The sequence below is a fragment of the Ranitomeya variabilis genome, chromosome 2 (assembly GCF_051348905.1).
Source record: "Ranitomeya variabilis isolate aRanVar5 chromosome 2, aRanVar5.hap1, whole genome shotgun sequence".
Lineage (NCBI taxonomy): Eukaryota > Metazoa > Chordata > Amphibia > Anura > Dendrobatidae > Ranitomeya > Ranitomeya variabilis.
In genome coordinates this window covers 7,669,974-7,696,783 of record NC_135233.1, presented here as the reverse complement: position 1 = coordinate 7,696,783, position 26,810 = coordinate 7,669,974, and the positions used below count along the sequence as shown (strand labels likewise).

Genomic DNA, 26,810 nt, shown 5'->3' with positions numbered 1-26,810 from the left:
GTTTTGTTCTGTTGTGTTTTATTTGTAATGTATCTTTGTTATTATCATGTAAAGTATTTTATTTTATTCAATAAAAGACCTGGAGGATAAGACATGATGTAACAGCAGAATAGTGAGTGCAGCTCTGGAGGTGACTAGTGACTCAGCAGTGTGCCCGGTGAGGGGGGATTTCGTCACAGTGGAGCAGGGACTCTCAGACGTCTCTCGGGACGTTTCTCACGATGCTTAGAATTAGATCCTGACTCTATAATCTCTTCTCCAAGGACGGGAAGAGTCTCCAGACGCCGCGTGCCCCCCAGAGATCCCGGCGACCCTCTGACAGGTGTCACCCCGGAGCAGAGCAGCGTTGGAAACCAAGATCTCCTGGAAGGCGGTGGTCCGGCCGCGCAGGTCAGTGGTGGGGCCGGGGGCAGACATTCCTTGCACGGCCCCTTGGATAACTGGCGGTGTGTTTTGCAGACATGTGGGGGTCTCCTCTCTCTGCGCTCACTAGCGGCTCCGAGGAGTCAGGTCAGCGCCCGACGTCCGACCGATGCCAAGAGGTACAGAAGGTAGACACATAAGAGGCGCGCTGCCGTATACCGGAGCGTTATAGAGCTGTATATTCTTTATATCAGGACAGTGATCGCCAGGCCGCAAACCAATCACAGACCTCAGACCGGTCACCAGACACGAGGACCACCCGAGACCACAGAGGTGAGAGCCTGAGTCTCCAGCCGCACCCCACAGTATGTATTGTATGTGTGGTGTATACTGCCCCATCAGCACCTATAGATGTTATATACCACCCCATCAGCACCTATAGATGTTATATACCACCCATCAGAACCTATAGATATTATATACAGCACCATCAGCACCTATAGATATTAAATACCACCCCCATCAGAACCTATAGATATTATATGCTGCCCATCAGCACCTATAGATATTATATACCGCCCATCAGCACCTATAGATGTTATACAGTGCCCTATCAGCACCTATAGATGTTATATACCGCCCACCAGAATCTATAGATGTTATATACTGCCCTTCAGCACCTATAGCTGTTATATACCGCACCATCAACACCTATAGATGTTATATAGTGCCCTATCAGCACCTATAGATATATGCTGCCCATCAGCACCTATAGATATTATATACCGCCCATCATCACCTATAGATGTTATATAGTGCCCTATCAGCACCTATATATGTTATATACCGCCCACAAGAATCTATAGATCATATATACTGCCCATCAGCACCTATAGATTTTATATACCACCCCATCAGCAACTATAGATTTTATATACCACTCCATCAGCAACTATAGATTATATATACCGCCCACCAGAACCTATATATGTTATATACTGTCCATCAGCACCTATAGATATTATATACCACCCATCAGCACCTATAGATGTTATATACTACCACCAGAACCTATAGATATTATATACCACCCCATCAGCACCTATCGATTTTATATACTGCCCATCAGCACATATAGATATTATATACTGCCCACCAGAATCTATAGATGTTATGTACTGCCCATCAGAACTTATAGATGTTATATACCACCCCACCAGCCCCTGTCGATGTCATATATCACCCACCATGCTCCATCAGCACCTATAGATGTTATATACAGTCCATTAGAACCTATAGATGTTATATATCACCCCATCGGCAACTATCGATTATTATTAACTATCAGCACCTATAGATGTTATATACTGCCCATCGGAACGTATAGATGTTATATACCACCCCATCAGCACCTATAGATGTCATATACCGCCCACCAGCACCTATAGATATTATATACTGCCCCATCGTCACCTATCTATATATATATATATAATTGTCTAAGGGTTTTTCCGTCTGTCTGTCTGTCTGTCTGTCTGTCCCGGAAATCCCGCGTCTGATTGGTCGAGGCCGCCAGGCCTCGACCAATCAGCGACGGGCACAGCATGGCGACGATGATGTCATAATGGAAATCCTGCGTCTCTGATTGGTCGAGGCCGCCAGGCCTCGACCAATCAGCGACGGGCACAGTATCGACGTAGATGTCATAATGGTTGCCATGGCGACAATGATGTCATAAAGGTTGCCTCGACCAATCAGCGACGGGCACAGTCTGCCGCGAATTCTGGAATCATCATTGTCCATATACTACGGGGACATACATATTCTAGAATACCCGATTCAGTAGAATCGGGCCACAGTCTAGTAGATGTTATATACCGCCAATTAGAACCTATAGATGTTATATACACCGCCCATCAGCACCTATAGATATTATATACGGCCATCAGCACCTATAAATATTATATACTGCTCCATCAGCGCCTATAGATGTCATATGCAGCCCATTAGAACCTATAGATGTTATATACCACCCCATTGACACCTATAGATGTTGTATACCGCCCATCAGAACTTATAGATGTTATATACCACTCCATCAGCAGCTATAGGTGTTATATAACGGCCATCAGAACCTATAGATATTATATACTGTCCATCAGCACCCATAGATGTTATATACCGCCCACCAGAATCTATAGATGTTATATACCGCCCACCAGAATCTATAGATGTTATATACTACCCATCAGCACCTATAGATTTTATATACCACCCCATCAGCACCTATAGATGTTATATACCGCCCACCAGAACCTATAGATGTTATATACTGCCTGCCAGCACCTATAGATTTTATATACCACCCCATCAGCACCTATAGATGTTATATACCGCCCACCAGAACCTATAGATGTTATATACTGTCCATCAGCACCTACAGATATTATATACCACCCCATCGGCACCTATCAATTTTATATACCGCCCATCAGCACATATAGATATTATATATCCCCCCTATCAGCACCTATAGATGTTATATACTGCCCATCAGAACATATAGATGTTATATACTACCCCATCAGCACCTATAGATGTTATATACACCGCCCATCAGCACCTATAGATATTATATACAGACCCTCGGCACCTATAGATGTTATATACCGTCAATTAGAACCTATAGATGTTATATACACCGCCATCAGCACTTATAGATATTATATACTGCCATCACCTATAGATGTTATATACCACCAATTAGAACCTATAGATGTTATTTACTGCCCATCGGAACGTATAGATGTTATATACCGCCCCCATCAGCACCTATGGATATTATATACCACCCATCAGCACCTATAGATATTATGTACCGCCCCATCAGCACCTATGGATATTATATACCGCCAATTAGAACTTATAGATGGTAAATACTGCCCATCGGAACGTATAGATATTACATACCGCCCATCAGCACCTATAGATAATATACACTGCCCATCAGAACCTATAGCTGTTATATACCGCCCCATCAGCATCCAATAGATATTATATACTGCCCCATCAGCACCTACAGATATTATATACCACCCCATCGGCACCTATCAATTTTATATACCGCCCATCAGCACATATAGATATTATATACCCCCCTATCAGCACCTATAGATGTTATATACTGCCCATCAGAACATATAGATGTTATATACTACCCCATCAGCACCTATAGATGTTATATACACCGCCCATCAGCACCTATAGATATTATATACAGACACTCGGCACCTATAGATGTTATATACCGTCAATTAGAACCTATAGATGTTATATACACCGCCCATCAGCACTTATAGATATTATATACTGCCATCAGCACCTATAGATGTTATATACCACCAATTAGAACCTATAGATGTTATTTACTGCCCATCGGAACGTATAGATGTTATATACCGCCCCATCAGCACCTATGGATATTATATACCACCCATCAGCACCTATAGATATTATGTACCGCCCCATCAGCACCTATGGATATTATATACCGCCAATTAGAACTTATAGATGGTAAATACTGCCCATCGGAACGTATAGATATTACATACCGCCCATCAGCACCTATAGATAATATACACTGCCCATCAGAACCTATAGCTGTTATATACCGCCCCATCAGCATCCAATAGATATTATATACTGCCCCATCAGCACCTATAGATGTTATATACCAGCCACCAGAATCTATAGATGCTATATACTGTCCATCAGCACCTATAGATATTATATACCACCCCATCAGCACCTATAGATGTTATGTACCACCCATCAGAACGTATAGATGTTATATACCACCCCATCAGCACCCATAGATGTTATATTCCATCCATCAGCACCTATAGATATTATATATCGCCCCATCTGCACCTACAGATGTTATATACCGCCAATTAGAACCTATATTTGTTATATACACAGCCCATCAGCACCTATAGATATTATATACTGCTCCATCAGCACCTATAGATGTTATATACAGTCCAGTAGAACCTATAGATGTTATATATCACCCCATCGTCACCTATCGATATTATATACCGTCCATCAGCACCTATCAATTTTATATACAGCCCATCAGAACATATAGATATTATATACCGCCCTATCAGCACCTATATATGTTATATACCGCCCATCAGCACCTATAGATATTATATTCAGACCCTCGGCACATATAGATGTCACATACCGCCAATTAGAACCTATAGATGGTATATACACCGCCCATCAGCACCTATAGATATTATATACTGCCATCATCACCTATAGATATTATATACTGCTCCGTCAGCACCTATAGATGTTATATACAGCCAATTAGAACCTATAGATGTTATATACCACCCCATCGGCACCTATCGATATTATATACCGCCCATCAGCACCTATAGATGTTATATACTGTCCATCAGCACCTATAGATATTATATACCACCCCATCGGCACCTATCAATTTTATATAACGCCCATCAGCACATATAGATATTATATACCACCCTATCAGCACCTGTAGATGTTATATACTGCCCATCGGAATGTATAGATGTTATATACCGCCCATCAGCACCTATAGATATTATATACCGCCCATCGCCACCTATAGATGTTGTATACCGACCATCAGAACTTATAGATGTTATATACCGCTCCATCAGCAGCTATAGATGTTATATAACACCCATCAGAACCTATAGATATTATATACTGGCCATCAGCACCTATAGATATTATATACTGCCCCATCGGCACCTATAGATATTATATTCCGCCCATCAGAACCTATAGATGTTATATACTGCTCCATCAGCAGCTATAGATGTTATATAACGCCCATCAGAACCCATAGATATTATGTACTGCCATCAACACCTATAGATGTTATATACCGCCCATCAGCACCTATAGATCTTATATACTGGCCTATCAGCATCCATAGATGTTCTATACTCGCCCATCAGAGCCTATATATTACATACTACCCCATCAGCACCTATAGATGTTATATACCGTCAATTAGAACCTATAGATGTTATATACACCGCCCATCAGCACTTATGGATATTATATACTGCCATCAGCACCTATAGATGTTATATACCACCAATTAGAACCTATAGATGTTATTTACTGCCCATCGGAACGTATAGATGTTATATACCGCCCCATCAGCACCTATGGATGTTATATACCGCCCATCAGCACCTATAGATATTATATACCGCCCATCAGCACCTATGGATATTATATACCACCAATTAGAACTTATAGATGGTAAATACTGCCCATCGGAACGTATAGATATTACATACCGCCCATCAGCACCTATAGATAATATACACTGCCCATCAGAACCTATAGCTGTTATATACCGCCCCATCAGCATCCAATAGATATTATATACTGCCCCATCAGCACCTATAGATGTTATATACCAGCCACCAGAATCTATAGATGTTATATACTGTCCATCAGCACCTATAGATATTATATACCACCCCATCAGCACCTATAGATGTTATGTACCACCCATCAGAACGTATAGATGTTATATACCACCCCATCAGCACCCATAGATGTTATATTCCATCCATCAGCACCTATAGATATTATATATCGCCCCATCTGCACCTACAGATGTTATATACCGCCAATTAGAACCTATATATGTTATATACACAGCCCATCAGCACCTATAGATATTATATACAGTCCAGTAGAACCTATAGATGTTATATATCACCCCATCGGCACCTATCGATATTATATACCGTCCATCAGCACCTATCAATTTTATATACAGCCCATCAGAACATATAGATATTATATACCGCCCTATCAGCACCTATAGATGTTATATACCGCCCATCAGCACCTATAGATATTATATTCAGACCCTCGGCACCTATAGATGTCACATACCGCCAATTAGAACCTATAGATGTTATATACACCGCCCATCAGCACCTATAGATATTATATACTGCCATCATCACCTATAGATATTATATACTGCTCCGTCAGCACCTATAGATGTTATATACAGCCAATTAGAACCTATAGATGTTATATACCACCCAATCGGCACCTATCGATATTATATACCGCCCATCAGCACCTATAGATGTTATATACTGTCCATCAGCACCTATAGATATTATATACCACCCCATCGGCACCTATCAATTTTATATAACGCCCATCAGCACATATAGATATTATATACCACCCTATCAGCACCTGTAGATGTTATATACTGCCCATTGGAATGTATAGATGTTATATACCACCCATCAGCACCTATAGATATTATATACCGCCCATCGCCACCTATAGATGTTGTATACCGACCATCAGAACTTATAGATGTTATATACCGCTCCATCAGCAGCTATAGATGTTATATAACACCCATCAGAACCTATAGATATTATATACTGACCATCAGCACCTATAGATATTATATACGGCCCCATCGGCACCTATAGATATTATATTCCGCCCATCAGAACCTATAGATGTTATATACTGCTCCATCAGCAGCTATAGATGTTATATAACGCCCATCAGAACCCATAGATATTATGTACTGCCATCAACACCTATAGATGTTATATACACCGCCCATCAGCACCTATAGATCTTATATACTGGCCTATCAGCACCCATAGATGTTCTATACTCGCCCATCAGAGCCTATATATTACATACTACCCCATCAGCACCTATAGATGTTCTATACTCGCCCATCAGAGCCTGTAGCTTTCACATCTTTCTCCTTGTATTCGCTCCCAGGTCAGGCATCTTCTCCGGGAGCTCAGCCGTACATCTCAGTGGCTTCAGGATGTGGAGTTTCTGCTGTCAGAGCCGACAACCATGAGAAGTCCTGAGACGATCCGTAAGGACTTGAAAAAGGTGTCGCTGCTGGAGAGAGAGGTGCGAACGAGGGGCGCAGCTCTGCAGAGTCTGCGAGGAATCGCTAAAAGATGGGCCGTAACCGAGGAGATGGAGGAGAAGGCTCAGGAGTTGGAGGAGAGGTGAGGAACCACACAAAGGAGTGCAGGTGTATTGTATCATGGCACCTCCAGAGCTGCACTCACTATTCTGCTGTTATATCAGGTCTTATCCTCCAGTCACCTCCAGAGCTGCACTCACTATTCTGCTGTTATATCAGGTCTTATCCTCCAGGTCTTTTATTAAATAAAATAAAAATACTTTACATGACAATAACCAAGGTACATTACAAATAAAACACAACAGAACAAAACATAAGAAAAAAGCTCCAATCAGACGACAACAAACGACAAAAATCACAAAGAAATAAACCAGAAATGGAACCAAAATGGAGAAAGTTCATGACCTACAAATCAGGACCGAGAAACAAAAATTCCAATAAAAATAAAGCAAAGCTAAAAGACAACAAACAAAATACTCATAATTACATGAATACCCCTGTAAAAAATATAAATATAAATAATAGTATAAAATCATATAAGACCCCCGGCCCAGCTTCATTCATACTACTATATACAACCCCAACTACATTCACACCGTCCTATATACAAAATTATATACAATATATACACTATAAACACATTATACTAAACCGAACACTATACAACACCGCAAACACAACAAAACCCTACTGGTCCCACTGCCTTACCTTACAGCCCCCCCCTTACACCACCACATTCACCCCACAACAAACCTAAATACAATACAGTGTACAAATTTTTTTTTTTATTATTATTATTATTATTATTATTATTATTATTATTTTTTTTTTTTATTTTTTTTTCCTTTTTTAATATATATACACACACCTACTCTAACTATCCCGCCACCCCTGATCCAGCTCTGGCCACAAAGTTCAGGAATTATCCGAGCTAGGATCAGGCCCCAAAGTTTTTCCCCAGGCGGGGCCTGGGCCAGGCCAGATCAGTCTCTTATCACCGCCGTTGAACCCCCCAATCCCCCCACCCAACCTAACTAAGACCCTCTATTATACACACTATATACAATATATACAATACACTATATACAATATACACAAAAACCAACATCACAGAACACAACCTACATACTCACCACCCAAGGCTCAAGTTCGATGCCTGCAAACCTTCTATTCAGGGAACAGAGATACAAAACAAAAATCTAGGGTGTAAAGACATCAGCCCACCACCAGGATATAGGAGCGCTAACGGACTAAGGCACCCCGAAGGAGAAACCCCTCCAGAGATGGGCCGCCCTCCGGGCACCCAGTCTTTCGCACTCCAGAGAACGCACCTTCACCAGGGCACCTAGGATGCTGCTACAAACTTCATCTACACGGAGGATTTTACTCTGCGTCGTAACTAAAACTCGTGCGTTCCACGTGAAGTACCTGACCACTGCGCTGACTAAGAATAAAGTGACTTGGTCCCTTCTCCCGAGGTCTCTGAACGCTCCATAGGCCCACTCGGCATAGGACAGAGTGGCCAGCCGCGGCCAACCAATGGAAGCGCCCACCCTGTTGTACACCTCTGTATTAAAGGGACAATGAAGCAGGAAGTGCTCCATGCTTTCCAGCATGGTAGCGCAATCCTCACGGGGACAATTCCTGTCCACGGAGCTCCTGTGCTTCAAATTGTCCCTCACATACAACTTACCTTGGAAGCAGCGCCAAGTCAAGTCCCAATACTTCTTGGGGATCCTACTAGAATTTAGCAAACTTAACCCAACCTCTAGATCCCGACTCGGGCAGTCCCTGAGGACCAATGGTCTCTGAAAATGCGAAAGCAAGACCCGCATGTCGAGGAGTTTCCTCGGGAGGGACCTCACTTCCCACATTCCCAGACCCCACCGGCGCATCATTTTCAGAACCGGGGTAACATAAGCCGGGAGATGCCCGTGCGGTGTGCGAAGATCCTTCAATCTTCCCCCTGTCTCCCATTCCTGGAAGAAAGGCTGAAACCATCCTTTGCAGGAGAATACCCACGGAGGAGCCCTCTCTTTCCAGAGGTTTGCCACGTTAACTTTCAAAAAGGTGTTCACTAGAAACACCACGGGGTTTACCATATTCAACCCCCCTAGTCTCCTCGTGCGATAAGTGACCTCCCGTTTGACTAGGTTTAGTCTATTCCCCCATAACATCTGGAAGAACAGACTGTAGACCCGTGTCCAAAGGGGCTCCGGCAAGACACAGACGCTGCCCAGGTAGATTAACAAGGGGAGCAGGAAAGCTTTGCACAGGTCAACCCTTTCCCTCAGGGTCAAAGACCAACTCTTCCATTGGTCCACTTTTTGGGCGACACCCTTGATTCTGCCTTCCCAGTTTTTCGTGGGGTAATCACCCTGGCCAAATTCGATGCCTAGGACTTTGGCATGTTCTTGTGGTTCGGGGAGGGTGTCCGGAAGATCAAACGTGGGATCCCCGCCTCCCAGCCAGAGACTCTCACACTTGTCCTGGTTGACCTTGGACCCGGATGCCTCCGAGTAGCTCTCCACTTCTGACATCACCACCATCGCCTCCTCTTGCGAAGAAACAAAGACAGTAACGTCGTCCGCGTAGGCCACTACCCTCAGGATAGCCTCTGGCGCCAACCCGCTCATCCCCACCCCCGCCAACGGTCCACAATCAACCCTTCTGAGGAAGGGATCGATCGCAAACGCGTAAAGCAAAGGGCTAAGAGGGCAGCCCTGGCGGACACCAGATCCCACCCCGAAAGGTTGTCCAATCCACCCGTTTACCAGAGGGAAAGTCTCAGCCCCTGCGTACAAGGTCTTAAGCCAGTCCACAAACCCTCCAGGCAGACCATACCTCAAAAGAGTGGACCAGAGGTACTCGTGGTCGACCCGATCAAAGGCTTTTGCCTGATCCAGGGTCAGCAAGAACCCCTTCCAAAGGCCCGCCCTGCCCCGCTCCACGGCCTCTCGGACACCCAGAACAGCACTGAAAGTGCTACGGCCAGGAACGCAACAGTGCTGGGCCTCCGAAAGGAGCCGCGGTGCAAACTTCACCAGCCTATTGAAGAGTATCTTAGCCAAAACCTTCCTGTCCACATTGAGAAGTGATATGGGACGCCAATTCTCAATGCGTGACGGGTCCTTACCCTTTGACAAAATGATCAAAGCCGACCTCCTTAATGATCTCGGCAGAGTGCCCGAGGAGAGACACTCATTAAACACCTGAGTCAAGAGGGGGACTGTTGTGAATTTGGATTCTGGGCTCCCCCGGTGGCTACTGGTGGAATTGAACTTGTGACATCATCTTCCCTGTTCACCTGTTCTGATTAGATCTGGGTGTCGCTATATAACCTGGCTTCTCTGTTAGATGCTTGCCGGTCAACAATGTTATCAGAAGCCTCTCTGTGCTTGTTCCTGCTCCCAGACATCTACTAGATAAGTTGGACATTCGTCCATGTTTTGTTTTTGTATTTTGGTTCCAGTTCACAGCTGCAGTTTCGTTACTGTGTCTGGAAAGCTCTTGTTGATCAGGAATTGCCACTCTGGTATTATGAGTTAATGTCAGAGTCCTAAAGTAATTTCTGGATGTGTTTTGTTAGGGTTTTCTACTGACCATGAAAGTATGCTTTCTGTCTTCTGCTATCTAGCAAGCGGACCTCAAATTTGCTAAAACTATTTTCCTGCTGCGTTTGTTGTTTCATCTCATTTCACCGCCAATATATGTGGGGGGCTTCTGTCTCCTTTTGGGGAATCTCTCTAGAGGTGAGTCAGGTCTTATATTTCCCTCTGCTAGCATTATTTAGTTCTCCGGCCGGCGCTGGGCATATAGGGATAAAAAGTAGGACATGCTACCTGGCTACTTCTAGATGATGCGGTAGTTTTAGTTCATGGTCAGTACAGTTACATCTTCCAAGAGCTTGTTCCTATAGAGGCTTATGCTAGTTCTCTGGCCATGGAGATCATGACAGTTTGACCGGCCCACTAAAGGGTTAAAATCCTTGGCTGAGAAAGGAGAGAAATAAGAAGTCTGCTGAGAGTTTTTTTTTTTTTTCTCTAGTTGTGAGTGTGCTCTTAATTGGATCACTTGCCAGTCTGTCTATGCTGCAGTCTTTCTTTTTTTTCTCTCTCCTTCTAATCTTTGAATGGCTCTATGTTCACCTGTCTATAATGGATCTACAGAGTGTAACTGCTGGTTTGAATAATCTCACCACGAAAGTACAAAATTTGCAAGATTTTATTATTCATGCTCCGGTATCTGAGCCGAGAATTCCTTTGCCGGAATTCTTCTCAGGGAATAGATCTAGCTTTCAGAATTTTAGAAATAATTGTAAGTTATTTTTGTCCCTGAAATCTCGCTCTGCCGGAGACCCTGCACAGCAGGTCAGGATTGTGATTTCCTTGCTCCGCGGCGACCCTCAAGACTGGGCTTTTGCATTGGCACCAGGGGATCCTGCGTTGCGCAGTGTAGATGCGTTTTTTCTGGCCTTGGGGTTGCTTTATGAGGAACCTCATTTGGAACTTCAGGCAGAAAAAACTTTGATGTCCCTATCGCAGGGGCAAGATGAAGTTGAAATTTACTGCCAAAAATTCCGTAAATGGTCTGTGCTTACTCAGTGGAATGAGTGTGCCTTGGCGGCTACTTTCAGAGAGGGTCTTTCTGATGCCATTAAGGATGTTATGGTGGGGTTCCCTGTGCCTGCGGGTCTGAATGAGTCCATGACAATGGCCATTCAGATCGATAGGCGTTTGCGGGAGCGCAAACCAGTGCACCATCTGGCGGTGTCCACTGAGAAGACGCCAGAAAACATGCAGTGTGATAGAATTCTGTCCAGAAGCGAGCGGCAGAATTTTAGGCGGAAAAATGGGTTGTGTTTCTATTGTGGGGATTCTACTCATGTTATATCAGCATGCTCTAAGCGTACTAAAAAGCTTGATAAATCCGTTTCCATTGGCACTTTACAGTCTAAATTTATTTTGTCTGTGACCCTGATTTGCTCTTTGTCATCTATTACTACGGACGCCTATATCGACTCTGGCGCCGCTTTGAGTCTTATGGATTGGTCCTTTGCCAATCGTTGTGGGTATGATTTAGAGCCTTTGGAGACTCTTATTCCTCTGAGGGGGATTGACTCCACCCCATTGGCTAATAATAAACCACAATACTGGACACAAGTGACTATGTGTATTAATCCGGATCACCAGGAGACTATTCGTTTTCTGGTGTTGTATAATCTACATGATGATTTGGTGCTGGGATTGCCATGGCTGCAGTCTCACAACCCAGTCCTTGACTGGAGAGCTATGTCTGTGTTGAGCTGGGGATGTAAGGGGACTCATGGGGACGTACCTTTGGTGTCCATTTCATCATCTATCCCCTCTGAAATCCCTGAGTTCCTGTCTGATTATCGTGACGTCTTTGAAGAACCCAAGCTGGGTTCACTACCTCCGCACCGTGAGTGCGATTGTGCTATAGATTTAATTCCGGGTAGTAAATACCCAAAGGGTCGTTTATTTAATCTGTCTGTGCCTGAACATACTGCTATGCGAGAATATATAAAGGAGTCCTTGGAAAAGGGACATATTCGTCCATCGTCATCTCCCTTAGGAGCCGGTTTTTTCTTTGTGTCAAAAAAAGACGGCTCTTTGAGACCATGTATTGATTATCGGCTTTTGAATAAAATCACGGTTAAATATCAATACCCATTGCCGTTGCTGACTGATTTGTTTGCTCGCATAAAGGGGGCCAAGTGGTTCTCTAAGATTGATCTCCGTGGGGCGTATAATTTGGTGCGGATCAGGCAGGGGGATGAGTGGAAAACCGCATTTAATACGCCCGAGGGCCACTTTGAGTATTTGGTGATGCCTTTTGGTCTTTCTAATGCCCCTTCAGTCTTCCAGTCCTTTATGCATGATATTTTCCGCGATTTTTTGGATAAATTTATGATAGTGTATCTGGATGATATTCTGATTTTTTCGGATGATTGGGACTCTCATGTCCGGCAAGTTAAGAGGGTTTTTCAGGTTTTGCGGTCTAATTCTCTGTGTGTCAAGGGTTCTAAGTGCGTTTTTGGGGTTCAGAGAATTTCCTTTTTGGGATATATTTTTTCTCCCTCTTCCATTGAGATGGATCCTGTCAAGGTTCAAGCTATTTGTGATTGGACGCAGCCCTCTTCTCTCAAAAGTCTTCAGAAATTTTTGGGCTTTGCCAACTTTTACCGTCGATTTATTTCTGGTTTTTCGGATGTCGTTAAGCCATTGACCGATTTGACTAGACAGGGTGCTGATGTTGCTAATTGGTCCCCTGATGCTGTGGAGGCCTTTCAGGAGCTTAAGCGCCGTTTTTCTTCTGCCCCTGTGTTGCGTCAGCCTGATGTGACTCTTCCTTTTCAGGTTGAGGTCGACGCGTCTGAGATCGGGGCTGGGGCAGTGTTGTCGCAGAAAAGTTCTGACTGCGCCGTGATGAGGCCTTGTGCCTTCTTTTCCCGTAAATTTTCGCCCGCTGAGCGGAATTATGATGTTGGGAATCGGGAGCTTTTGGCCATGAAGTGGGCGTTTGAGGAGTGGCGCCATTGGCTCGAGGGGGCCAGACATCAGGTGGTGGTATTGACTGACCACAAAAATTTGATCTATCTTGAGACCGCCAGGCGCCTGAATCCTAGACAGGCGCGCTGGTCATTATTTTTCTCTCGGTTTAATTTTGTGGTATCGTACCTACCGGGTTCTAAGAATGTTAAGGCGGATGCCCTTTCTAGGAGTTTTGAGCCTGATTCACCCGGCAACTCTGACCCCACAGGTATTCTTAAGGAGGGAGTTATCTTGTCAGCCGTTTCTCCAGACCTGCGGCGGGCCTTGCAGGAGTTTCAGGCGGATAGACCGGATCGTTGTCCGCCTGATAGGTTGTTTGTTCCTGATGATTGGACCAGTAGAGTCATCTCTGAGGTACATTCTTCTGCATTGGCAGGTCATCCTGGAATTTTTGGTACCAGGGATTTGGTGGCAAGATCCTTCTGGTGGCCTTCCCTGTCACGGGATGTGCGAGGCTTTGTGCAGTCTTGTGACGTTTGTGCTCGGGCCAAGCCTTGTTGTTCTCGGGCTAGTGGATTATTGTTGCCCTTGCCTATTCCTAAGAGGCCTTGGACACACATCTCGATGGATTTTATTTCAGATCTGCCTGTTTCTCAGAAGATGTCTGTCATCTGGGTGGTGTGTGACCGTTTTTCTAAGATGGTCCATTTGGTTCCCCTGCCCAAATTGCCTTCTTCTTCCGAGTTGGTGCCCCTGTTTTTTCAAAATGTTGTTCGTTTGCATGGTATTCCTGAGAATATCGTTTCTGACAGAGGAACCCAATTCGTGTCTAGATTTTGGCGGGCATTCTGTGCTAGGATGGGCATAGATTTGTCTTTTTCGTCTGCTTTTCACCCTCAGACTAATGGCCAGACCGAGCGGACTAATCAGACCCTGGAGTCATATCTGAGGTGTTTTGTGTCTGCTGACCAGGATGATTGGGTTGCTTTTTTGCCATTGGCGGAGTTCGCCCTCAATAATCGGGCCAGCTCTGCCACTTTGGTGTCCCCGTTTTTCTGTAATTCGGGGTTCCACCCTCGATTTTCCTCCGGTCAGATGGAATCCTCGGATTGTCCTGGAGTGGATGCGGTGGTGGAGAGATTGCATCATATCTGGGGGCAGGTGATGGACAATTTAAAGTTGTCCCAGGAGAAGACTCAGCTTTTTGCCAACCGTCACCGTCGTGTTGGTCCTCGGCTTTGTGTTGGAGATTTGGTGTGGTTGTCTTCTCGTTTTGTCCCTATGAAGGTCTCATCTCCTAAGTTTAAGCCTCGGTTCATCGGTCCGTATAAAATATTGGAGATTCTTAACCCTGTTTCCTTCCGTTTGGACCTCCCTGCATCCTTTTCTATTCATAACGTTTTTCATCGGTCGTTATTGCGCAGGTATGAGGCACCGGTTGTGCCTTCCGTTGAGCCTCCTGCTCCGGTGTTGGTTGAGGGTGAGTTGGAGTACGTTGTGGAAAAAATCCTAGACTCCCGTGTTTCCAGACGGAGACTCCAGTATCTGGTCAAGTGGAAGGGATACGGCCAGGAGGATAATTCTTGGGTCACTGCATCTGATGTTCATGCCTCTGATCTGGTTCGTGCCTTTCATAGGGCCCATCCTGATCGCCCTGGTGGTTCTGGTGAGGGTTCGGCGCCCCCTCCTTGAGGGGGGGGTACTGTTGTGAATTTGGATTCTGGGCTCCCCCGGTGGCTACTGGTGGAATTGAACTTGTGACATCATCTTCCCTGTTCACCTGTTCTGATTAGATCTGGGTGTCGCTATATAACCTGGCTTCTCTGTTAGATGCTTGCCGGTCAACAATGTTATCAGAAGCCTCTCTGTGCTTGTTCCTGCTCCCAGACATCTACTAGATAAGTTGGACATTCGTCCATGTTTTGTTTTTGTATTTTGGTTCCAGTTCACAGCTGCAGTTTCGTTACTGTGTCTGGAAAGCTCTTGTTGATCAGGAATTGCCACTCTGGTATTATGAGTTAATGTCAGAGTCCTAAAGTAATTTCTGGATGTGTTTTGTTAGGGTTTTCTACTGACCATGAAAGTATGCTTTCTGTCTTCTGCTATCTAGCAAGCGGACCTCAAATTTGCTAAAACTATTTTCCTGCTGCGTTTGTTGTTTCATCTCATTTCACCGCCAATATATGTGGGGGGCTTCTGTCTCCTTTTGGGGAATCTCTCTAGAGGTGAGTCAGGTCTTATATTTCCCTCTGCTAGCATTATTTAGTTCTCCGGCCGGCGCTGGGCATATAGGGATAAAAAGTAGGACATGCTACCTGGCTACTTCTAGATGATGCGGTAGTTTTAGTTCATGGTCAGTACAGTTACATCTTCCAAGAGCTTGTTCCTATAGAGGCTTATGCTAGTTCTCTGGCCATGGAGATCATGACAGGGGACCAAGGAGTCCCTAAAGGTCTTAAAGAACTCGGATGTTAAGCCATCCGGACCTGGCGATTTTTTGGGCCGGAGCCCATCGATCGCCAGTCTCACTTCCTCTTCTTTGATCGCTTCTGCCAAACCGCCCAGCGAGAGGTCAGCCCCTGGCTCAGGAACAGCTTCAGCCAGGAAAGCCGACATCCTGTCACGATCCAGTTCCTTCCTTCCCAAGAGGTGCGAGTAGTATGAACTGACGACCTCCAAGATCCCTGATCTGAACCTTCTCAGGGATCCCGTACTGTCCATCAGCCCGGTCACTATCTTACTATTCACTGACATCTTGCAGCTTCTGTAGGGGTCGGGCGAGTAGTACTTCCCGTAATCCCTCTCAAAAACCAAAGATGCGTGCCTATCGTACTGACACCTCTTTAGCAAGGATTTCACACTGGAGATCGCCTCGCGGCTACCCCCAGTCGAGACAAGTTGCTCGAGTTTCCTCCTCAGGCTCTGATACAGGCGATCCCTGTTCAGGCTTCTGAGGTTCGAGAGTTGCCGGAAGAATCTCGCCACCCGATGTTTGAACATCTCCCACCACTCAGACTTAGTGTTACTTAGGCCCAGCAGCGGTACCTGGCTCTGAAGAAAATCCTCAAAGGACCGTCTTACAGCTTCTTCTTCAAGGAGTGACGAATTTAGCTTCCAATAACCTCTTCCCATCCGAGGAGTCTCTGTAACGCTCAGAGAAAACATAATCAAACAGTGATCGGAGAACTCCACCTCCACAACCGACAACGGCGAGGAGACGGCATCCTCCTTCAAATAAAACCTGTCTAACCTAGACCTGCACTGACTACCTCTAAAGAAGGTGAACCCCGCGTGGCCTGTGTTGTGCCGGATGTGGACATCCACCAGGCGTGCCTCACTTACTATCCTATTTAGCGCGACGCAATCGTAAGCCAGCCGGTCTCCGGAACCTCCTCTATCACAGGGTCTCGTGACGTTGTTGAAATCCCCTCCAAAGACCACCTGCCGACTCGAAAATAAGAAAGGTTTGATCTTCATGAAGAGACACTTGCGGTCCCACTTGGACTGGGGACCGTAGATGTTAATGAGCCGAAGCTCCTGTCCCCCAATGGAGACATCTAGGATCAAGCATCTCCCCATTTCTAACTCGATCAATCGTCTGCATTCAACCGCTGCGGTCTTAAAAAGGACCGCCACCCCACTATACGGCTCGGCCGCAAGAGACCAGTAGGAGGGCCCGTGCCTCCACTCCCGCCTTACTTTATGCATGGTTGATAGGTCGGTCAACCTGGTCTTTTGCAAAAACAAAATGTCGGCGTCAAGTTGGCCGAGAAAATGAAAGGCCGTGTACCTTGCCACATCTGACTTTATGCTGGCAACATTAATGGTTGCCAGCGTCAATGGGGTGGGTGCCGCCATCATGATTGATTGAATTAGATAGCCTTTTTCTTCCCACCCCCAACAGTTTCACCCTCTTCCTCTGACAATGATGAGTTTTTAGTGCGCTTAAGACAAACAGACTCATCCATTCTCTCCTTACATACACTCTGGCCCTTGTCTGGTGGTCCTGAGGTAGTCCCCCCCCCCAGAAGGCTTTGTATTTTCCCCCTGAGAAGAAGACCCAGCGACCTCCTGAGCCCCAACAACCTTGTCCGCAACCTCCGGCCCCGGGTCCCCATCGCCCCCCTCTGGAGGGGAGTCCTGGAGGGCCCGGAACCGGTTAGAGAGATCCACCAGAGGGGGGGCGGCTGGACCTTCCAATGGCACCTGGATCAGGGCTATGGAGTCAGAGGGGTCGCACTCCAAGGAGGAGGCTCGAGGCCCGGACCCCCTCTTATCCTTAGTTGTTTTCCTGTTACCCTTTTTCTTTTGCTGTGACCACTCCCCATCTCCCTCATCCAGACTGTCACCGGATGAAGGTTCCTGGGCAGACATGGCGTCCTTTTGCTCCTCCCTTTCAAGTCTCTTGACTTCCTCGCTCAATTCGCCGTCTTTAGGATCCTCAGCTGCAAGTGAAGCACCCGGGTCAGAGTTTAGGGTCATTACTCCCTGCCCCCTGTTCCCATTGCGCTGCTGCTGCCGCCTGATATTGGATGGCGGCAGCCTGCTCCTCACCGGTTCCCTGCCTCCTCCGCCTCTGCTGGTCCCTTCACTGGCGAGATTAGTCCCGGCTTTCGCCTGTCCCGCACTCGCCGCTTTCAGGACCGCATTGGCAAAGGAACGCGGACAGCGACTGAACGGGTGACCGAGGTCACCACACAGGTTACACCTAATCCTGCCACAGGTAGCAGCGAGATGGCCGAGGTCCCCACACAGTGCGCATTTCTGGGTGGTACACTGCGCACTGAAGTGTGTGGGGCTGCCGCACCTGTGACAGACCTTAGGCTGCCCCCGGTAGAAAATCAAGATCCTGTCCCTCCCCAAAAATGTTGAGGAAGGGATATGGGTAACGGTGTTTCCTGAAACCTTCAATTTCACCATGAAGGTCCAGGCTCCTGACCAGATACCATGCTCATCGAGGGTCTTCTCGGGAATACCGACGATGTCGCCGTATCGTCCAACCCAGGTGGAGATGTCGACACAGGAAAGTGACTCGTTACTGGTCAAAACGGTCACCTTCCTGACCGAGTTCTGGCGGGATATTGCTACAGCGAGGAAACCCTGCCATTCGGGGCGACCCCGAGCCAGCTCATGGCGAGACCAGAAAAGCTCAAGGCCCTCCGGTCCCACGAAGCTGACATCGAAGTAGGAGGTCCCATAGGGATGGATCAAGGCAAAGATGTCATATGCCACGAAGCCCATCCCCAGCAGGAGCTCAGCAACCTTTGACCGATCAGGACAGGCATCCTTGCTTACCCACTGGAGACGGGCCACGTTCCTACGGTTGCTCCTCTGCCCTGGTGTCGGCAGAGACCAGACAGTCTCTGCCCCTCTATCTCGGAAGGCGGAAAGACCGTGTCTCTCTATCCAGAAAGACAGATCAACCTCCCTCCCCTCTACATTGATGGAACTCTCCCCTCTCCTCAGGGCGTCCAGGAAGCGCTGTTGCAAGTCACCATCCTCAGGGTCACCAGACAAGGGCGCACTACTACCCCCAGCAGTGACAGCTCCTGAATAGCTTGGGGCTGAAGACCCCGCCACCGCTGGGGAGGCAGCGGGACCACTACCTGCTTCCCCTCCACCAACACCAGTAATGTTCTCCTCATTCACTCCACCACCACCACTATTCCCATCATTTGCAACATCACTACTCCCATCATTCACTCCACTACTACTCCCATCATTTGCAACATCACCACTCCCATCATTTACTCCACCACTACTCCCATCATTCACTCCACCACTATTCCCACCATTCACTCCACCACTACTCCCACCATTCACTCCACTACTACTCCCATCATTTCCTGCACAGCTGCTTTCATTCTTCTTACCATTGCCACCACTTCCCGTCACTTTCACTTTTTTTCCAGTATTCACACCACTATTTGTAAAACTGTTCTCTGCACCTTCCACAGTAACATCCATTTTCTCCTCACTTGTGTCTGGCTTCTTTGCACTCACACCTGCTGGACCGGGGGAGGGGTGCAGCACCACACCTGTTTTCCCTTGATTGGTGCTCTGTTGTGTCTCTGGAGCGCCTTGCCCCCCTACTGCAGCAGTTTGTATTTTATTATTCTGGGCCCGCTGCTTGTTGGGGGGTGCCGCCTGCCCCGCACCCACAGCCTTCGGGGTCCCGGTGTCACATTTGGGTGCTGGAGCACTTTGTCCTCCCGTCGCAGCAGGGCGCCCAGTGTTCCCTGCAGATGATGTTTCCTGCTTTTTTTTTCCTTTTTGGACTCGCTGCTCCCCTATTGCAGCCGCGTGCCTCTTCTCTCTTGAGGCGCACTGCGCCCCTGTCACAACAGTGCGCCCCCCTTTCGCCGCACCATGTTTCTCGGACCTGCCCCCCACAGCCCCGGCGTCGGCCGGCTCAGCCATAGTGAGCAGGGATGGAGTCTGCCCACACCGTCCCCCTTTCGCAACGGCGTGGACATCCCCCTTGCCCCCCTCAGCCCCGGTGATAACCGGCTTAGCTGCAGAGGGCAGGGAGGGAAACTCCTCGGGGTCCCCTATGTCCAGCGCCGTGAGTACCTCCACAGCCTCGCCCCCTGCACTGTTCCCCGCACAGACGGCAGCACCGCCGGACGTCCTCCTCCTCTCCCCACCTTGCCTATGCCCCGGACCCACTGCAGAGCCCGTGCCTTTAGGTTTGGTGGGGTTTACAAAGGAGGTGGTAGGTGTAACATCATCCATCAGTACATATCTGTAACTCACCACCTCCCGTGCGGTCTCCTTCGTTGTCTTCTTCCTCTTCTTTGTTTCCTCTGCTGGCTCGTCCTCACCAAAGGAGAAGCGGTCCAGGTTCACTGGAGACTCCAGCTGTCGGATCTCCTGTAGCAGACCGCCCTCCTCCTCTTCCTCCGCTGACACTCCAGCCTGTGCTGTCGGAGTCCTCTGCCGTGCCGGGAGGCCGCTTCCCTGTTGTCGGCTCTGCGACTCACTCTCCCGGCTGGTTCCAGCTTGTAGGACTCCAGTTACAGCCACGTCGTCGTCCTCCTCCTCGTCGCTTAGGACGCTGGCTGGCGGCTCTCCTGAGGTATTTAACCCCTTCATTTCTGAGAACCGCCGCTGGTTCTTAAACCTCTCCAGGAAGGGACCTGCGCTTTTCTCAATCCCCTCCCGGAGGAGCACTAACCGGGCCACCTCATCCCTGAGGGCTCTTAACCTCTGGGAGGTCGCGGGTTTCTCCTTGCTAGAGGCTCGGGTGTTCAGGATCCGTGCCTCCTGCAGCTTCTCCTTCAGCCCGGTCAGTGCTTTGCCGGCGTCCTCATACTCACGTAGCATGGCGACCACTCGGGAGGAGAAGGTACTCGTGGACTCGCCGGAGCTCCTCTCCCCCCAGGATGTTCCTGGGCTCTCGTTCCTGGGGCCTGGGGTGCCCGTCTCCCTCTCTGGGCGGACGATGAGCCGTCTCAGGGTTGGAGTAGGTGGGTATGGTTCTTCTCACCTGTCCTGACCTCCTCAGTCCCTCTTGGGCCGGTTGTTGCTGCTGCTGCTCTCTGTCCCCCGCCGGCACAGACCGGGGAACAGAAGCCTGGGAAGCCATGCCGGCCTCCCAGGAAGCCTGCCTCTCCCTGGGGAGAAGAGAGGCAGACTCTGGGCCTCCTGCTGGAAGTGCTGGAGCTCACAAGACAGGTGCTGCTCCTAGCAGGGTGTGACTGATTGTGGGCACCTGTCCTCCAGTCACCTCCAGAGCTGCACTCACTATTCTGCTGTTACATCATGTATTATCCTCCAGTCACCTCCAGAGCTGCACTCACTATTCTGCTGTTACATCATGTATTATCCTCCAGTCACCTCCAGAGCTGCGGTCACTTGTCTGTTAGTAGTGATGTTTCCCTGTTTCGCAGGTGTCAGGGACTTCAGGGCACCCTCCGGCGCAGAGTCTCTGATCTGAGGGACACATTGGTTCTCTCTGAATTTATGAAGGTTGTACAAATGGAGGAACAGCGGAAGAAGAAAGAAATGGTGAGTGTCCAAAAATCCGGGGAGCTGGGGGGGAGGTCAGGGGAGCAGGGTGCGAGAGGCAAGGTCAGGGGTCGTGGGGCAGAGGGTGAGTTTCTTGCAGTCAGGGGGAGCAGGGCGGGGGTGGTGAAGTCTGCACCCAGTACGTGCCCCAGCTTTCCCAAGGTCCTGACTGACTGTATCCTGTAGAGCTGGGACCACCTTGTGGCGCGGACCCCTGCCTGTGTATCGTGTCTGTCCCCATGTTTCACACCGCCCTTCTATCTGCTCAGATTTCCTCGCGTGGTGCCCCCCCCGGTGACCCCGATGTCCCCCCTGCAGACAGGACAGAGACCTTTTCCCCGTTAGAGGAGCTGAAGGAAGCGGTGGACATGCTGAACGACGCCGTGAAGGAGAGAGCGCGAGCCCTGGCTGCCACCAGAGAGGCGGAGGCACTAGAGAGCAGGGTGAGGGGCTCTGTCTTCCAGGGTGGGGGTCCGGCTCCGGCACTGCTCTGACTCCTGTCTCCTCAGGTGTCCACTGTGTCCCACATGATGGCAGCCGCCTGCACCAACCTCTGTGACGTGCAGTCCCAGCTGGAGGCTGCGGAGAAGGAGTTCATGACTGCGAGGACTGAGATGGAGCTGACGGATCTGCGGGGAGCGATCAGCCAACAGCAGCAGATGGAGGTGAGTGGCCCGTCAGCTGCCACACAGACCCTGAGGCCAGATATGGTCCTGGCTGAACATGGTGGATGCTGCGGGTTAACTGCGGGGTGTCACACTCAGAACACGGGGGTCTACGTGACCCGACTTCCCTTTACTATAGACCGACATATTTGGAGCAATCGAAATAGAGGTGAAGGCTGTAGAGGCGCAGAGAGAGGTGCTGCAGGGCTTGTGTCCGGCACAGAGCCTGTCAGTAAGCAGGAGCGCCGAGGATGCACTAAGGACATGGACCGACTTACAGACCCATGTGCGCGAGAACAGGACCCGCCTGCAGAGGACGGCGCTCATGAGGGAGTTCGTCCTCCGGTACCTGAGCGTCAGGTCAGTGATCATGTGTCATATATATGCCTGAAGAGTAACAACCGGTATACCCGTCCTCTGTAGCTCCTCTGTGTGCTCCCCTCTCGTCCTCTGCGTGCTCCCCTCTCGTCCTCTGCGTGCTCCCCTCTCGTCCTCTGCGTGCTCCCCTCTCGTCCTCTGCGTGCTCCCCTCTCGTCCTCTGCGTGCTCCCCTCTCGTCCTCTGCGTGCTCCCCTCTCGTCCTCTGTGTGCTCCCCTCCCGTCTTCTGTTTGCTCCCCTCTCATCCTCTGTGTGCTCCCGTCCCATCCTGTGTGCTCCCCTCTCGTCCTCTGTGCTCCCCTCTCGTCCTGTGTGCTCCCCTCTTGTCCTCTGTTTGCTCCCCTCTCATCCTCTATGTGCTCCCGTCCCATCCTGTGTGCTCCCCTCTCATCCTCCGTGTGCTCCCCTCTCGTCCTCTGTGTGCTTCTGTCCCATCCTCTGCGTGATCCCTGTCCCGTCCTGTGTGCTCCCCTCCCGTCCTCTGTGTGCTCCCCTCCTGTCCTCTGTAGCTCCTCTGTGTGCTCCCCTCTCATCCTCTGTGTGCTCCCTTATCGTCCTCTGTGTGCTCCCCTCCCGTCCTCTGTGTGCTCCCTGTCCCATCCTGTGTGCTCCCCTCCCGTCTTCTGTTTGCTCCCGTCCTGTGTGCTCCCCTCCTGTCCTCTGCGTGCTCCCCTCCCGTCCTCTGCGTGCTCCCCTCCCGTCGTCTACGCGCTCCCTGTCCCGTTGTCTGTGCGCTCCCTGTCCCGTTCTCTGTGCGCTCCCTGTCCCGTCGTCGACGCGCTCCCTTTCCCGTCATGTGTTTATCCCCCTCCCATCCTCTATGTAATGCCCTCCTGGTGGTCTCCACACAGATCGTGGGCGGTGGTCTTCAGGGGTCCGGTTCTGTCGGGAGGCGCCGGAGGACTGAGCGTGGTGCAGAGTGAGGAGCTGGAGAGAACGATGCAGGGAAAGCGGAAGGAATTTGAAGCGCTGGCTGGGATTGGCTGGAAGTTGATTGGTGAAGATCATCGCCTTCTGCAGATGGTGAGAGTGATAGTTGTTGCCGGGTTCTGCTGGCGCAGCCATGGTGGTCTCCGCAGTGCCCTTGTGATTGAGTCCACGCTGCCCCCACAGGTCCAGGAGCGTCTGGAGGAGGTGCAGGGGCTGCTCATCAGGTGGCGGTGCTGGAAGCAGCAGAGGATTGTGGGTAATCAGATGCCAAAAGTGAAGATAAAGGAGACAACTGATAGCATGGAGGCAGAAAAGGTCTGTAACCACTGGGGCAGCCGTCATAGCCACGCGCAATAAAAGGGATGCGCGCTGAGCCCCAGAACGGCGTCCTGCCTGCGCGCTGAGCCCCAGAACGGCGTCCTGCCTGCGCGCTGAGCCCCAGAACGGCATCCTGCCTGCGCGCTGAGCCCCAGAACGGCATCCTGCCTGCGCGCTGAGCCCCAGAACGGCGTCCTGCCTGGCGCTGAGCCCCAGAACGGCATGCTGTCTACGCACAGAGCCCCAGAACGGCATCTTGTCTGCGCGCAGAGCCCCAGAACGGCGTCCTGCCTGCGCGCTGAGCCCCAGAACGGCATCCTGTCTGTGCGCAGAGCCCCAGAATAGCATCCTGGCTGCGCGCTGAGCCCCAGAACGGCATCCTGTCTGCGCGCAGAGCCCCAGAACGGCATCCTGTCTGTGCGCAGAGCCCCAGAATGGCGTCCTGCCTGCGCGCTGAGCCCCAGAACGGCATCCTGCCTGCGCACTGAGCCCAAGAACGGCATCTGTTATGATCCTTAGTGGCAGAGGATCACAGATAGGACTAGCTAAGTTACTGAACATAGAACAAGCTCTAGGGAGGTGGTAACTGGACTGACCGCAAAACCTGATCCTAGCCAAACACACTAAAGGTAGCCGGTGAACGTGCCTAAATTCCTGGACGTCTCGACGCAGCCTGAGAAACTTGCTACCCCTATAGAGAAAGTAAGACCTCACTTGCCTCAGAGAAATGACCCCAAAGATATAGGAAGCCCCCAACAAATAATAACGGTGAGGTAAGGGGAAAATACAAACGCAGAAATGAAAACAGATTCAGCAAATGAGGCCCACTAATACTAGATAGCAGAAGACAGACAGGGAACTGTGCGGTCAGTGAAAAACCCTATACAAAATATCCACGCTGAGAATTCAAGAACCCCCACACCAACTAACGGTGTGAGGGGAGAAACTCAGCACCCCAGAGCTACCAGCAAGCAAGGAAATCACATATTAGCAAGCTGGACAAGGACAAATAAATAACCAAGAAACATATTGAACACTGATGAGCAAAAAGTAACCAAACAGAAACTTAGCTTCTCTTGACGAGACTGATAGCGAGGGAATTCAGGAGAAATCAAAATAGCACTGAATACATCGACAGCAGGCAACAACTGATAGTCCAGGTGAACTAAATAGGAAACCAGCTAACAGATAACGAGACAGCTGATCAGCCTCAGACCAGCAGAATGACACAAAGAGCCACCAGAGGGAGCCCAAAGACAGCACTCACACAGTACCACTTGTGACCACAAGAGGGAGCCTAAAAACAGAGTTCACAACAGTACCCCTCCCTTGAGGAGGGGTCACTGAACCCTCATCAAAACTCCCAGGGCGATCAGGATGAGCCACATGGAAGGCATGAACCAAATCGGCCGCATGAACATCAGAGGCGACAACCCAGGAATTATCCTCCTGACCATAGCCCTTCCACTTAACCAAATACTGAAGCCTCCGTCTAGAAATACGAGAATCCAAGATCTTCTCCACCACATACTCCAATTCGCCCTCAACCAGCACCGGGGCAGGGGGCTCCACAGAAGGAACCACAGGCACCACATACCTCCGCAACAAAGACCTATGGAACACGTTATGAATGGCAAATGACGCTGGGAGGTCCAAACGAAATGACACCGGGTTAAGGATTTCCAAAATCTTACAAGGACCGATGAAGCGAGGCTTGAATTTAGGAGAGGAGACCTTCATAGGAACATACCGAGAAGACAGCCATACCAAATCCCCAACACGAAGTCGGGGACCCACACCGCGACGGCGGTTTGCAAAGCGCTGAGCCTTCTCCTGTGACAACTTCAAATTGTCCACCACATGGTTCCAAATCTGCTGCAACCTATCCACCACAGAATCCACCCCAGGACAGTCAGAAGGTTCAACGTGACCCGAGGAAAAACGAGGATGAAAACCAGAATTGCAGAAAAAAGGCGAAACCAAAGTAGCAGAACTAGCCCGATTATTAAGGGCAAACTCGGCCAATGGCAAAAAAGTCACCCAATCATCCTGATCAGCAGAAACAAAACATCTTAAATAAGTTTCCAAGGTCTGATTAGTTCGTTCGGTCTGGCCATTCGTCTGAGGATGGAAGGCCGACGAAAAAGACAAATCAATGCCCATCTTAGCACAAAAGATCCGCCAAAATCTGGACACAAACTGGGATCCTCTGTCAGACACAATATTTTCAGAGATGCCGTGCAAGCGAACCACATTTTGAAAAAATAGAGGAACCAAATCGGAGGAGGAAGGCAACTTAGGCAAGGGCACCAAATGGACCATTTTGGAAAAACGATCACACACCACCCAGATGACAGACATTCTCTGAGAGACTGGAAGATCCGAAATAAAATCCATGGAAATGTGCGTCCAAGGCCTCTTCGGGACAGGCAAAGGCAAAAGCAAACCGCTGGCACGAGAACAGCAAGGCTTAGCCCGAGCACAAATCCCACAGGACTGCACAAAGGAACGCACATCCCGCGACAAGGAAGGCCACCAGAAGGACCTAGCCACCAAATCTCTGGTACCAAAAATCCCAGGATGGCCTGCCAACACTGAAGAATGAACCTCGGAAAT

General features: G+C 49.0%; 1 protein-coding gene across 5 annotated transcripts in view; it reads left to right on the top strand.

Moving 5' to 3' along the window:
* Nucleotides 1–26,810, top strand: part of LOC143804151 (uncharacterized) — a 142,480-nt gene that overhangs the window by 44,475 nt on the left and 71,195 nt on the right. For all 5 annotated transcript variants that reach the window (XR_013220986.1, XM_077281949.1, XM_077281947.1 and 2 more), the window contains exons 12-21: nt 264–390; nt 460–542; nt 618–696; nt 7,219–7,460; nt 21,786–21,903; nt 22,173–22,346; nt 22,413–22,568; nt 22,708–22,928; nt 23,798–23,969; nt 24,060–24,191. Coding sequence is in view for 4 of the 5 variants with exons in the window: in XM_077281949.1 (XP_077138064.1) it covers nt 264–390; nt 460–542; nt 618–696; nt 7,219–7,460; nt 21,786–21,903; nt 22,173–22,346; nt 22,413–22,568; nt 22,708–22,928; nt 23,798–23,969; nt 24,060–24,191 (1,504 nt within the window). In the remaining variant the exon portion in view is untranslated. The remainder of the gene's footprint in view (nt 1–263; nt 391–459; nt 543–617; nt 697–7,218; nt 7,461–21,785; nt 21,904–22,172; nt 22,347–22,412; nt 22,569–22,707; nt 22,929–23,797; nt 23,970–24,059; nt 24,192–26,810) is intronic.